Raw genomic sequence first — 13,740 nt, forward strand, 5'->3', positions numbered from 1 at the left:
GTTCTCACGCGGGCGCGCGCCTCTGCTGGTTGGGCTGTGCATCTGCGCGCTGCTGGTGAGCATCCGTGAGGGGCTGCGGAGAAGCGAGCGTCGCTGGTACGGAGGGCTAAATTGGAGTTGTGCCGAAGTTCTTGCGCTTTGATAGTGGTACTGTCCCAGGCCATGCTACAGCATGTGTCCTCCCGCTGCTGGGTGCCAACGGCAGCAAAGCTGAAGCACGCACTGTGCGGAATGGTGCCCTGCTGCACGCACACTGTGCTGCTGGGCGCTGCGTGCACTGTGGTGCAGACGCTCAGAGTTGCACAGGTTCAGTGTGAATGGTGCCTGGGGGGGCAGAGGAGTATCTTGTACTGCAGCACGGGGGGAGTAGTTAAAAATCTGCCAAGTGAAGCTCTGCGTGCTCGTGGCTGCTTTGAGATGGGAAGTAAGCCCTTCGGGGTGAAAGAGGAGACAAGCAGGCAGTTTACTGACCACATCTGATGGTTCGTTTGCAAAGTGGCTCAGCTGTGCTGCAGGCTGGAAGGAGGGCACTGAAATGTGATTGTGGCAGAGCAGGTGGCACCACCTCCCATCACCACGCTGCCCCACAGCCCCTCTGCATCGGCTCCTGCTGACTGCAGCACTTTACTACAGCCCTGGAGCATACGGGGCCCCCTCTGCTTGTGGTGTCAGGAAACAAACCCAACGAGGAGCAGCACAAATGTACAAAACAGCTCAAGTTTACTTTCAGCATCATTCCCAGCACATAAGTTACCCTTCTCCCAAACAGAATACTTACCCGTTTCCTAACCCTGTACAAGTGCAGTTCAGTAGTTAATGAGCTTAGAGACGCTTCCCACTTTAATTACAGAAGCAATCCCTCAGCTTGTAGGACCCAGGAGAGGGATGCAGGCAGCAAAGGCAGGAGGCAACAGGGCTCTGCTCCTCCCAAGGCCCTGCCCCGGGCTCTCAGATGGGCGGCACACCTCTGAGCTTGCGGATGACATTGGCCAGCCGCTTGGCCAGCCCTCCACGGCTCGGCTCCTCCACGTGGAATGTCCTAGTTAGCAGGTTGTAGAAGGAGCCGTAGCACACCGCCACCACCGTGCACGTCAGGCAAATGACATTGTAGGGCATGCTGAAGTCTGGTGTCGGCAAATTCACCAGCAGCGGCTCCGTGTACAGGCGCAAAAAATAGCTGGAGCCATCCGAGGAAGGAAACCTGGAGAAGGGGAGCAGGAGAGTCAGCATGTACAAGACAGACTTTGTGCTGTCTAGCCCTGGGGCTGCGTGGCTCTGGAGATGCTCGCAGCCCCTTAGAGTCAGGCCCTCTCCAGGACCTCTGAATCCCATAGATCACAGAAGAGGCTGTAGGGACCTACACCAGCAGTTGCCTCTTGTAGTTGCCTCCCTCACAAGCACTCCTGACACACCACAAACACCCTCCAGGACCCATGAGGTTTTGTAGGCCGGTGAAGCCCAGATGGGATGACAGCTAAAGCAGGCCTTCAGCACCTTCCCTCTCCCCAGCAGAAAGGCACACTCACAGTGAGGTGAAGAGTGGGCTCTCCTCCACATCCACATCCTTCATTGCAATGACACTGGGCACCAGGGCACTAAGTACAGATGAACTAAGAAGACAAAGGATATATTGGTGTCAGTCCTGCCAGTGAAGAGAACAAAAGTTCCTCCCACCCCCAGAGACCCAGGCAGCAAGTGCTACACATAGCCCAGAAGGGAACAAGGAGCTGAGAGATGTCGTTACCTGACGTAGAAGCCGTGATTAGGGTCAGGCGGGTACTCTGTCCATTTCAATAAGGCCCTCTCAAACTGGATTGTGATCTTGGTGGCAGAATTGGCTGGAAGCTGGATCAGCATTTCCAGGAGGTGAGGTCGTTTCCGGTCCTGGGCTGGCTGGTAATGAATGTAACCTAACCCCAAAGACATGTATCAGTGGCATGGTCGGGGGGAGAGGGCCATGTCCAACCTCACATTGCCCAGAGATCTCCACAGGGTGGGTAATTTTGCTTTCTCTGTGCTGAGTTTTTCTGGGCAAGTGAAGATGCACAGGTAGCAAAAAGGATGTGTTACAACTAAATCTGGCTGGTCTTCAGCAATGATGACCCATGGAAGTCAGTGTTCAAAAAGAAAGATAAAAATGTAAAATATGATCCAGTCAACAATTTTAAATTAAGGTTCCTTTACTACCCAAATCAATTTGCTTTTGTTCAGCATCTTGCTGGATGATGAAACACTGTCCACACGACTCTATAGAACGGACTTATTAAAGGCACATCTTGAGTGGTGGATTGAAGGCTGGGAAAACATCCTAAGATATTTCATTTCCCAGGCCTGTTCCCCAGTTATTTCTGGGTCCAAGGGAGGGAACTAAACCATCTCTGGAATGCACTGCTTGTGCCAAGGGATTCAGACAGTATATGCTGCCATGTTGCCAGGAAGGTCTACTTACTTGGCTTGTTTTCTTTTCCCTTAGTTATGATAGTCAGAGTGTGCACGTAAAGTCGTAGATACCATGGCACGGTCTCCAGCAAGATCACAGGGAAAGCACGGTATGGGTGAGTGTTGTAGATGAGGGTGCTGATTTCTCCGGTCTGCAGCCCGTATCCACCAACATAGCGCTGAGCGTGCAGTATGGGTGTTGACAGTTCCGCTGCAAAAAGGAAAAGGAAAGAGGAATGAGAGGCTGATGACAGGTGCTTTGGGGCCTGGAGCCCTGGCCAGCAGTGCTGAGGGGATAACATTGTGATCACTCACAGCTGTCTTCAGGCCGCTTCCACTTCAGCTGCACATTAAGGCTACGAGATGTATTGAAGAGCACAGGGCTGAGCAGGTCATAGACTGCATAGGTTGTCTTGTCTCCTTGGACAATTGCTTCGTGTACAGATGTTGGCGTGGGGGTCACTTCCAGCAACTCTTTTTCCTGAGAAAGCAAGTGGACCATGAAAAGAAAAGTGCCCCTTGAAATACACTGTAGTGCTGGGCAAAGCCCTACTCAGAAGTAGCCAGCCCTGAGCTTTCCCACCCAACGACCAGCTCAGCATGCTTGCTGACACCCCTGCACTCAGTCCCTGACGTAAGAAGCAAGGACGCTCCAGTGCCACTGAACTGAGAAAGCAGGGTGCTCCCTCATCCACGGGTGTTACCTTGTTCTTAGGAGAGATGTCAACATAGACTTTGCTCTCTGATGCCAGAGGACACGCGTCAGTAAGGGTGCGAGAGAACATCTTAAACAGGGACCAATCTGTGGGAGGCAAAGCCAGTGTCAGGTGGCATGAGATAGGCTGTAGGGAGCACAGCATAGTGGTGCTGAGCTTACCTTTCTTTCCTTGGCCACTGGTAAAGCTGTCAAAGACCACAGTGAGGGTCTGCCTGAGCTCCCAAGAAACAGCCAGGCAGGAAGCATCCTGTGGAAGAGAAAGCTCTGATCACACCTTCTGGAAAGGCAAAACAGCAAGAGGGAACTTGAACTACAGCAGAACTGCAAGAGTCCCATCAGGGCACACGTGAGACCAGAAAGTGTGAGACACTGCAGGGAAGTTGGGCAAAATCGTGTCACCATGCAGAGTCACAACAAGGCTACTGGTTTTCCCTTGGGGGTGATAAAGCTGCCTACAACTCAGCACTGCGGAGAGCTTCCTAAAATAGAATTCTCAATTCATAGAGCTTTAAGCTGCCACCCTCCTGTGTTCAGCTGCTGGAGCAAGGAGGGAGGAACAGGATGGAGCCACTGAGCTTGATGCTTACCCGGCAGATGGGGCGGATGTGCACTGCCTGCGAGTGGTAGCTGCTGTGAAACAACCGCTCAGCCTTGAGCAGCACAGCCAGACCAGCCTGCAAGGGGAAGAGGAAATACTCAGTCCATGGTCTGCTCTCTGCAAGGCTTTGAGACATCCTTGTGCACATTACTGGATTGCACTGAGGTCCACAGAGTGTAGCCCAATGCAGCAGCAGAACTCGCCTTTACCTTTGAGCCACAAGGCAACAGCTTCTTCCAAGGTGTGAGGTTCTCTGTGCAGACCACCTCCCGGGGCAGGACAGCATATCGCAGGAGACGGTGATCTGTCCCTGTGTAGGGAAGTGGACTGTTAACAGTCTGGGACTGCTTAGCCCAGATAAGTGGAGGCTCAGGGGAGAGCTTTTTGCTCTCTACAAATCCCTGAAAGGAGAGTTGGGGGTTGGCCTGTTCTCCCAGGTAACAGCGATAGGACAAGAGGAATAGCCTCAAGTGGTGCCAGGGGAGGTTCAGATTGGATGTTAGAAAGAATTTCTTCTCAGAAGGACTGGTGAGGCATTGGAACAGCCTGCACAGGGACAGCTAAGGGCTTGTAAGCATCTGCCACATATTTCTTGTGGGTTTCCTCTGCACAAATATAAGCTTCAATAGTAGGGCAGGAAATGCTTCCAACAGGTTAGCAATCCCCACTATACATATGTCTGTATTCAGACAGGGTGCTGCCAGCTGCCGGAGTAAGGCTAGCTGACAGGAAACAGAGTGGGAACACTTGTTCTCCTGAGCAAGCTAGCAGAGCACCAGCCTCTCTGGTATTTGTTAATGGACACAGGATTTCCCTTTCTAGGGATATCTCATCACGGCAACATCAACTCAGGAAAAAAACATTGCTAGCACAGGAGTCCTTCAGGACCTGCACCCAGCTGCCCCACAGCGGCAAGGGGGTAATAGAATTAAGGCGAGGGACAAGAGTCAGAGTGCAAAGCCAGCCCTTCGGACATGCATGGATTGGGCTCACCATTGGCTACACCCAGGGGTTTGAAGGACGCTGTTGGAGTGACTGTGTTGGTGGAGTCAATGAAGTTCAGAGAAGCACAGAATATTCCCGAGAGGATGTTACTCAGTTCTTTCCAGGCTTTGTCAACACTGCATGAGAACAGACACCAAAGATTACTCATTAGCTTGGAGCCTCAGAATAACAGGTGTTAATTCCGTAACATCCAATAACATTCTGCGGTGACCACACTGGCTTTCAGGAGCTCTCAGGTTGTTGGTCACTCACTCTCCAGCCCTCCCAGTGCTTTGTTCTAACACACAAGATGTGGGTGTTTACTGCAGGGGCAGTCCTTGGGCTGGCAGTGAGTGGTACGCAAGAAGACAGGCTGGGGGAGCAGGGAGCAAGTGGTGGTGCATGGATGGGGCAACTTCAGGCAGCTTTCAGTGTGCTGGCAGGACAGAGAGAGCTCTGTGAATCCACACTGAGCTGCTGCAGCTGAGCTAGAGGGAATGTGGGACAGGGAATGGTGTCAGATAGTGTACAGGAGTCAAAGGAAGTGAGTCATGGGTGAGAGCTTGGGGTGTAGCCCTGCCACCACAGCCAGAGCTTTGTCATCACAGAGACAAGAGGGAATTGTTCCTTAAGTGAATGAGAGTTTTCTCTCTGCACCACTCTGCCTTTCAGGCTGAGCACAGGTCCATTCTGCTTCTCCTTACAGCCGCTCCTCTCTTACAGGCCCTTCACTCCAGCTGACGTCAAACCCTTTCTAGCTGAAGGCAAGCTCCAGCAAGAGGGCCTTTGAGGAGAGGAGGCTATGGTTGGGATAGATACCATGCTGCAGGGACAAATGTGCTGCCCTGCCCTGTCAGCTGCAGCCTTGCATCCACCCTGGCCCTGGATACAATCCCACAGGTGCAGTGGTGCCGGAGGTACGTACTCGAGGACAGTATCCTGGAACCAGACCCAGAGCTCAGCACCAGCAGGGGCTCCCAGGGACGGCTGCCCCCAGCTCTGGGTACTCCAGAAGCCCTGGGTGAGGGTAAGATGCAGCTCCCGCACGCCGTGTGCCGCCACCAGCTGCCCCAGCGCCTTCGGGAAGAGCCTGTAGTGAGAGACTACGGGGGTGTGAGCGCCGTGACGTCACCGCGGCGACACCGCGCCTCTGCCCACTGACGTCATCAACCCCATGTAATCACGCAGCCCCGTTCCTGTGTCACCACATCCCACAGCAGCAGCACCAGCTAGCCTCGCCCCGCCACCAGCATGTGACGCGACACGACCCTCGACCCCGTGTGACGTCACCACCGCACGTGCAACGTTGCATGCCCTCCCACGTGACGTCACACCTGCATCTCCGACGTTACCGCGCCGCCCTACCTGCCCCCTGCTGCAGGTCGGCGTCCCAGCGCGTGCGGAACTGGAAAACGGCGGCCACGTCCCCCACGGGCAGGGGCCGCAGCAGCAGCTCCTCCCGCAGCACGCCCCGCGTCGTCCCCTGCCCCAACCCCGCCGCCAGCAGCAGCACCAGCCCCGCCGCCAGCATGGCCGCCCGTCCCGCCCACCCACTTCCGCTTCCGGTCCCGCCGACCAATGGTGCCCACTTCCGGTGGCGGTCCGAACAGGCGGTCCGCGTGTTAGCGGTGGTGCCATTGGGCGCTGCTGGGCCCGCAGAGCGCATCTCGTCGTGCCTGGCCCGGATAGGGCAGGGAGTTGTTGCCGTCTCCAGTACCGAGGACATCCGTATAAGCTGCGTGGCAGGAGCCTGGGTTCTCCTCTGACAGGTTTCCTTTGCTCCTGTCGTGCATGGACTCTGCGAGGACCGTCCTCAAGGCCTAGGGCTGCCCTCATCTCTCAGCCTGTTCACGGCTCCCTCTCCTCAGAATACCCCTCTGCTTTCTGTTCTCCATCTCCCTCTGACGTGTCCATCCCACAGGCAGCGGCTTCCTTTGGGTATGGGCCCATCTGGCTGCACGTTGCTCCCATCTGCTAATCTCAGGAGGAAGGCTGCACCGTGACAGTGCTGGGACAGGGCTGTGATGGAGCTGCTCATACCCAGAGACGCAGTGCCCTCCATGTAGGGCTGCCTGCCTGCAGCATGGCAAGAACGTTCCTCTGGGGAACAGCCGAATACACAGCATTTCCAGGTTCCTGTTGCTTATCTCCAGGCTCTTTCCCTCATGGGGTGACTGTGGCTCTGCTGACGCAGCTGGGGCAGTGACAGCGCTTTCCTGGCCTGTAGCTGCTGATAGGAGTAGTAGGCCCTGCTTGTCCTGGCTCACAGGAAGCCAGTGAGGCAAGCTGCAACGGGGCTCCACTGCAATGGCTCCTCCTGCACTCCTCCAAAGCAGCCTCCAGCCAGGATGATGCTCCTGTACTGTGCTGGAGGAGTGGCAGCAGCTGGTGCTGTGTGTGCTGATGGACTGTGTCAGCTAGTTTGCATGGGAAATCATCCTGGTAGTTACAGGTCACTGGCAGACCTCTTGAAGTCAGCTGTGCCATGCTGCAGCCTCTGGCTGCTTGCCTCATGGATGCAGCACAGCATGGTGACCTGCCCATGAATGCCTGACCTGCTTTGCAGAGCAAGCAGAGGTCTGTACTGCCTGCTGCCTGCATGCGGGACTTCTCCCTGTGCAGGAGCTGGGATGTGTAGCAGGAGAACTGCATTAGTTTGCTCTCAAGTTGCACCCCCAGCACGCTTGCTTTATACCTTTCTCCCTCCTGCAATCTACGCCTAAGCTTCACCCCAGTGCTGTTTTCTCCCAATAACACACACACTCACTGCTTGGTTAGACAGAAGTGTTATTTCTCTGTATGCCTTTGTTAAATGCTTGTCTGGATGGGATGCTTGTCAGTGGGACCATGGGAGCTGGGATCCCAAGGGATGGTTTCTGGGAATGGTGGGGCTGTGGGATGCTGAGCGTTTGGGGGGAATGAAGCAGGAAGTGTTAGCAGCAAAGCCTGAAGAGTTAATTTTGGGAGCCTACAATACCCCTCTGCTTCTCCCTTGGTTGTCAGGAGAACCTGCAGAGGGAGAGGAGGGGAAAACCATCTCTCCTCTCCTGCAAGGCAGCAGTCCAGGATGGGGTTTACTGAGTGCCAGCAGCTTTCCTTCCTCCAGGCTGGCAGGTCCATCCAGAAGAGGCTGGGAGCAGGGCAGAGCTGGCTGCTAGCTTCTTGCTAGCTCTTTAGGACTGTCCTCCTGCAGGTCCTCCTCATCTGACTGCACCACAGGGGTCTCAGCCCCCTCCTCGCTGGTGTCCAGGCTGTTGGGATCCGTGGAGACAGAGGACGTGGAGGAAATGCGTGACTTGGTCTCAGCTGCATTGGGCACTTGCAGGGTGATCTCCTCTTGGCACTGGCTGGCATCTGCTCCTGGAGGAGAGAGAGGTAAGAGAAGGAAGAAAAAGGCTTCTGGAGGCTTCTTGCCCCTGAAACTTCAAAGATAGCCCCCCTGCACATGCATGTTATTCCTCCGTAGTCTGCATTTCCCCCCTCGCTGCACTTTGGGGTACAGTGGGAGCTGTGTGGCTGCTGTAGCCGCTCCCCATCTCACCCCCCTAGCTTGGCTCTGGGCTGTGCTTTGCATTCCTTCCCCATTTTTGGTAGCAGAGCCTTCTCTGTCTTGTGTGAAGCACAGCTCAGAGCCATGCTGTGTGAGGCCGTCAGCTGCAGTCACAGGATGTGCTGGAGAAATGTCTGGCTTGGCCTTGGTGACTCGCTGCAGTACATGTGCGTGGGGAGGAAGATGCTGGCACGCGGGGCTTTCCCTGTGGGATTTCTGCCCAGCTCTGCTGCTGGCTCATGGGGCTGTCTCTGCTTGGGCTCTCTTGTCTTCTGCAGTGCAATATATTTACAGAGTCTGTTCCTGTGGGCTGTGGAGGTGGATAGTGGCACGGACCAGCCCAGGGTGAAGTCTTGCCAACCTCGCAGTCCCCAGCACCAAGCAACTGTCTTTGTATGGAGGATGCGTGTATGCACACAGAGCACTGGGACAAATCAGGGTGGCCAGGGCTGAAGAAGCTGGTGGAGATGTGGGGGGCATGAAGAGCTCCCAGTCTGGACTGCAAAGGGCTCAGACTGCTTGTACCTGGCTGGGGCTCAGATGCGCTGCTGTCCTCTGTCCCACAGGCCAGAAACACATCCACGGTATCCTGGTCTGACAGGTCCATCATGTCCATCTGCTCCAGCACGTCCACATTCACCTCCATGGAGGAAATGCTGCCTAAGGGGGCTGCAGAGACAGAGATCAGCAAAAAGGTGGGTGCTAGTGCCAAGCAAAGGGCATCAACAGCCCATGCAAGCCTGCCTGGCCTGTGGACTTCAGGCAGAACCCCAAAGTGGGAGGCCAGCCTTGCAGTGGAGAACCAAATTGCACCTGCTGGTAAGAGGTCCACATAAGAATCACATTTGCTTAAAACATTCCCTGGAAAACCCTGCTGTCTCTGCAATCCCTGCTCCAGCTCCAAACTGCTGCCTGGAGGAGCCAGTGACTATGCAGGCAGCCAGCCTGGGTACCCCAGTTCAGGGCCTTTGTTAAGTGGAGTGAGTAATCCATCTGCACACCCACACACAGCATGTGTGGCCTTGTCTCCGTGCAGGACATGCACATCCCCGGCTGCCTTTAGACTGGGGACATCCCACCTATCTCTCTGTGCCAGCTCCCTGAAGCACGTCTAGCCCCGTGCCACTGCCCGCAGCACTTACGTCTTCGATGCTCCAGCTGCAGGTGAGACACAGGGAAGAAGAAATCCACTTCATGCTGGAAAACCTCCTCAAAGAATTTCTGCCGCTCCCGTAGTTTCAACTGCTGCTGCTGCTGCATCTGCTCCGCGTCCAGGCTGCGCTGCCCCGACTCCATGTCTGGGGAGGAAGGTGAGGAGGGTCAGGCCAGGCAGGCAGACAAGCCCTTCTGCCTGTGCCTGCTCACTCAGCACTGCTGTGCTCTCGGTAGGTGGTTCCCTCTGCTCTGCTTTGCTGGTGCACATTGATCTGGTCACCATGAATGGATGTTATGTGCTGGAGCGGCAGTGCCACCAGCACTCCCTATGCTGGAGTCTCGGTTCTCACTTCTGAGGGTTGGGAAGCCAGGAGCTGGGAGCTCATATGCTGCTTTTACTGCAGCTGAAGTAAATTATCGTGGGGGGAAAAGGGTGTTGATGTGAGATCAGTCATTTTAAGCACATGCTTAAAATTCATCTTTCTTGCTACAAGTCAGAGTGTTATCTGTGAACACTAACATGCAGGGGAAACTCCCTGGGACAAGAATTGGCGTTAGGGCTCCAGGCTTCCTGGGCTGAGGAATGCATAAGGAATAAAAGGCATTACCAACCTTGTCACCTCTGCACACGCTCACCCCCGCTGCCACCCCTGCCGCCACCACTGCCATAAATACAGCCGCACCCACGCTTGCAGGCTCCCCCACTCGCATCCTCGACTTGCACAGCCAGCTTGGCTTCTGCCTGCACAAACATTTTCATTCCTGTAATTCCTCCCGCAGTTCAGCGCCAGTGCCTGTGTCCCTGGCTCACACGGGAGTGAAGAAGCCTTTGGGCAGTTGTTGAAGGAAAGCAGCAGGGAGCTGTTGCCGCATCCCAGGACCTGGTACATCCCTTTCGGGTTGGGTACCCACAATGGCAAGGACCCAAATGCCACAGATGAGCCATAGCCAGTGGCCCTGGCTGTTCCCAGGCTGGTGTTTGACCTCAGTTGTTTCAGATTTCCTCCCTGCAGCTCTTGGCCCAGCCAGCACAAGGAAAATGTGATTACTGTAGCAGGCAGTGCAGTAACCAAGGAAACCAAACAAACATCCCCTGCTCTGTCTGAGCACAGCCCAACCCCTCCACTCCTTGGGGTGGGGTGAAGGGAACTGAGCAGCAGGCAGCGCCCAGCATCCCCTCCCTGTCTGGCAGCAGCAGGGGCAGGGACAGCGGGTGGCTGTCAGCAACACTTAGTGGCACAGGACTCAGACTGGAGAGAGGTGCTGGGCCTGGTGCATTGTTCTGGGGATAAACGTCACATCATCTCAGAACTCTCTGAGGGTTTCTGTGCCCACTGCACGCCATTCTCTGGAGCATCCTTCAGCTGAACCATGTTCTGCCTGCAGCACAGAGCACTTGGGTCTGGTCATCACACACTTTCTGGAAGCAGCTGTGGTCCTCAGCGAGGCAATGCCCAGGGCAGCAATCCTGGCTGCCTGAAGGGGCCTCTGCTTTGTTGTGTCTGGCCTGGACGCTGCGCATCCATGCAGGATGCAAAGAGCAAGGGAGCCAGGGACAAGGAAGGGACTGGCTGACCATGGCACTAATTACAGAGCTGATCCTACACAGCTGTTGGAGCCAGCGCTGTCCTGTCTCTGCCAGGCCATGCGCTGCCTGCCCAGCCCAGCTGTGCCCTGTCTGTAGCAAACAGCCCCTGCATCCTGGGATGGGGAGAGCCCACTGGGCTGATGCAGGGGGCTGGCCTCAGGCCGTGCTGGCTTTATACTTGGCAGGAAGAGGCAACCCCTCACCTGTCTGCCTTGCTGCCTTATTTCAGGCTCCCAGTTGGGAGGTATGGATTTTCCCAAAGGTACCCTAATTTCAAGGTAAGATGAAGGGTTTCTAAATCCCCCTGCAGTACGAATATAAAATAAACCAAATGCCAGTAGGTGCTGCCTGTAGTGCTGTGAGCTTGACTGATCCTTGCTATTCACCTTCTCACCGCCCATCTCTTCCCCAGCGCGTGACTGATACCTGGGATAAGGGCACAGTGGGGGCAGCCAGGACAGGTGCTGGTGGCAGCATTCCTGTGGTGCACAGGGAAGGTGTGCCAGGATTTCTCTTGTGGGAAGAATTAGCAGGACCTGTTTTTTTTTATGAACTTGTTTTCGAGCTCGCGCTGGGCAGGAGCACTGAGCTGCTATTATGCACAGAACGCGGCAGCTGCGCAGCTCAGCCCTGCCTGACCCGTGACCGCGGTGAGAGTCGGGGACGGAGCCTTCCCCGCCTCCCAGGGCTCTTCCGGGCACGCAGGGAGCAAACAGCCCCACTAGTGTAGCTGCTGCTCAGCAGCCCTTGCTGGACACATAAAAGAGAGCAGCGTTCCCTGCCGCTGCCCTTCCCCATGTGACGGCCGGTCACGCTCCCGGGCTGTCAGCGTGGCGATTGTCTCATCCCGCTGGCATGTTCCCACCGAGCGACACGTTCACGCGCACAATGCGGCCCCTGTGTTCCGCGAGGGATTTGTCAGTACCTGCTGGTGGCCTGGCTTTCATTACTATTGTCATGGTTATGACCACAGCCGCTCAGCCGAGGGACCAGAGGCTTATCTGCATGCACAGCCAGGCCCTCCCCGATGCCTGAACCTCGGCCACGAGCACCCCGCTGCCCGCAGATCCTTCCGGCTCTCATGACTCGCCGGGCTGAAGAAGGGAAGGGACAGCTCCTGGGATGCTGCTGGCACGGGGTGAGGGCAGAACGGAGTTTGGGGGAGCAGCGGCTGGAAGGTGCCAAAGCCTTGCTGAGGCTGGGAGCAGAGCGCGTTGCCATCGCCTGGCTGCATTTCTGCAGGGAGCGGACACGTTTTGCATTTCTCCTTTTCCTGCAGGATCCCAGTAGAAACCCCCCGGGGGGATGGTGAATAGAAGGGGTGTATTTTGGGCTAGGACAAGGCTTGTTAGTGGAGGCACAAGGCCAAAAGGGGGTGGGGACAGCCTTTTCTTCAGCTCTTCAATTGCTCGCAGAAATTTCAAAGGAGCTGAGATTATTTTTCAGTGGGGAAAAAAGGGGTGGTGGGGAGTTCAAACGAAGGGTCACACCAAGCATGGACCGGTTCCATGCTCCCTACAGAACAAATGAGTGGAAGCAGCCTGGCTCAGCTGCCTCAGCACTTATCCCTATGCTTGCCCAGGACCAAACCCTGACCCTGCACCCCCAGAGATGTCTGGGGCATCCCCAGCTGCCGGGTTTGCAGGACACAAGGGGACTGGAGCAGGGAAGATGCAGCTCCTTGGCTGCCACAGTATCCTCCAGGCGACCCTGCAGAGATCATGGGCCTTTTCTTGTCAGCCCTGCCCCAGCAAAAACACGGCAAGGCAAGAGTAAGTCCCAAGGGCTTTCTGCTCCCTTGGCCTTGGGAGAAGCACCCAGAGTGGAAAGCTGGGGATGCTGCGGAGAAGCGTGCAGGGTCAGGCACGTGGAGATGGGATGCTCGGACACCGTGGCCGCCTGAGCATGAATTCCCCACATGGTCCCTTCTCAGTCCACTTTCCTGACCTCGTGTTCCAGCAAAGCAAAAAATAACCACAGCCTTGGTGAGAGGAAATGCACCAGGAGACTGCGAGGGAAGCGGCGGTTTTGGCAGAGCTGTTTGCTGGGAAAAGCGAGGGGGGGTGAGATGGGGAGGACACCGCACTTTATAACCCCTCTGTGCAGCGGTTTCATCGCCTGCACTCCTCCAAGTGATCTCCAAATCCCCTGCGTCTCAGCACTAAAAATATCCCTGCCGCCCAGAGCTCTTTTCCCCAGCAGAGGCTGTGTCATAAGACCCTGCTATTTACGGGGCCCTGATTCAATTCCTGCAGCCGCGGGAGGATGAAAAAGCCGGGAGGGCAGCACGGTGTGCGGGAGGGGACAGGCTCGGTGTGCAGGGGTACGGCACCCAATCGGCCGGCACCTCTGTGCGTGCTTTGCTCTGCTCGCTCTCTTTCCCCCCTTAAACCGGGCTGGTGCGGGGGTACCTGCTGCTCCGGGGGGCTCAGGGACAGCCACCCCCGCTCCACTCCTCTGGCCAACAGGTCCCCGAGCCCAGCTGCTTCCCAAGCAGGTGCCCCCACTGCCCATCCCCAACCCGGGCTCGGGGCTTTCCACGCATCCCCCTTCCAAAGCGGCCGGATCAGCAGGCTGGAGCTGCGGGGCGAGCCAGGATTTGGGGGCGGTAGGGCTTCGGGGGGGACATCGCTGCTCGGCAAGCAGCCCCTACAGCACGTTGCCGGGCAGCGGGAGGGGGTCCCACCCTCCCGACCCCACTCCCCCTC

General features: G+C 56.2%; 2 protein-coding genes across 2 annotated transcripts; both read right to left on the reverse strand.

Moving 5' to 3' along the window:
- PIGT (phosphatidylinositol glycan anchor biosynthesis class T) lies at positions 702 to 6,471 on the reverse strand. The gene is made up of 12 exons (XM_021416302.1): positions 6,105 to 6,471; positions 5,665 to 5,842; positions 4,749 to 4,876; positions 3,965 to 4,065; positions 3,745 to 3,831; positions 3,317 to 3,404; positions 3,144 to 3,241; positions 2,755 to 2,920; positions 2,450 to 2,650; positions 1,745 to 1,910; positions 1,527 to 1,610; positions 702 to 1,201 (listed from the first exon to the last, which is right to left on the reverse strand). Exons 1-12 carry the CDS (start codon positions 6,463 to 6,465, stop codon positions 949 to 951), a joined length of 1,911 nt encoding a protein of 636 aa, XP_021271977.1. The 5' UTR covers positions 6,466 to 6,471; the 3' UTR covers positions 702 to 948.
- On the reverse strand, positions 7,510 to 9,587 carry DBNDD2 (dysbindin domain containing 2; the record flags this gene model as incomplete). Its single annotated transcript, XM_021416307.1, is given in 3 exon segments — positions 7,510 to 8,099; positions 8,815 to 8,958; positions 9,432 to 9,587. Coding segments are annotated over 3 exon segments (506 nt in total), but the record flags the coding sequence as incomplete, so codon positions are not given.

The sequence above is a fragment of the Numida meleagris genome, chromosome 19 (genome assembly GCF_002078875.1).
Source record: "Numida meleagris isolate 19003 breed g44 Domestic line chromosome 19, NumMel1.0, whole genome shotgun sequence".
Classification (NCBI taxonomy): domain Eukaryota; kingdom Metazoa; phylum Chordata; class Aves; order Galliformes; family Numididae; genus Numida; species Numida meleagris.

Coding starts and splice junctions, on each gene's coding strand:
- PIGT (XM_021416302.1), bottom strand. CDS start 6,465: ATGTCCTCGGTACTGGAGACGGCAACAACTCCCTGCCCTATCCGGGCC. Junction 3,242..3,316: donor CAGTGGCCAAGGAAAGAAAG/GTAAGCTCAGCA, acceptor TGCCTCCCACAG/ATTGGTCCCTGTTTAAGATG. Junction 1,611..1,744: donor AATCACGGCTTCTACGTCAG/GTAACGACATCT, acceptor TTGTCTTCTTAG/TTCATCTGTACTTAGTGCCC.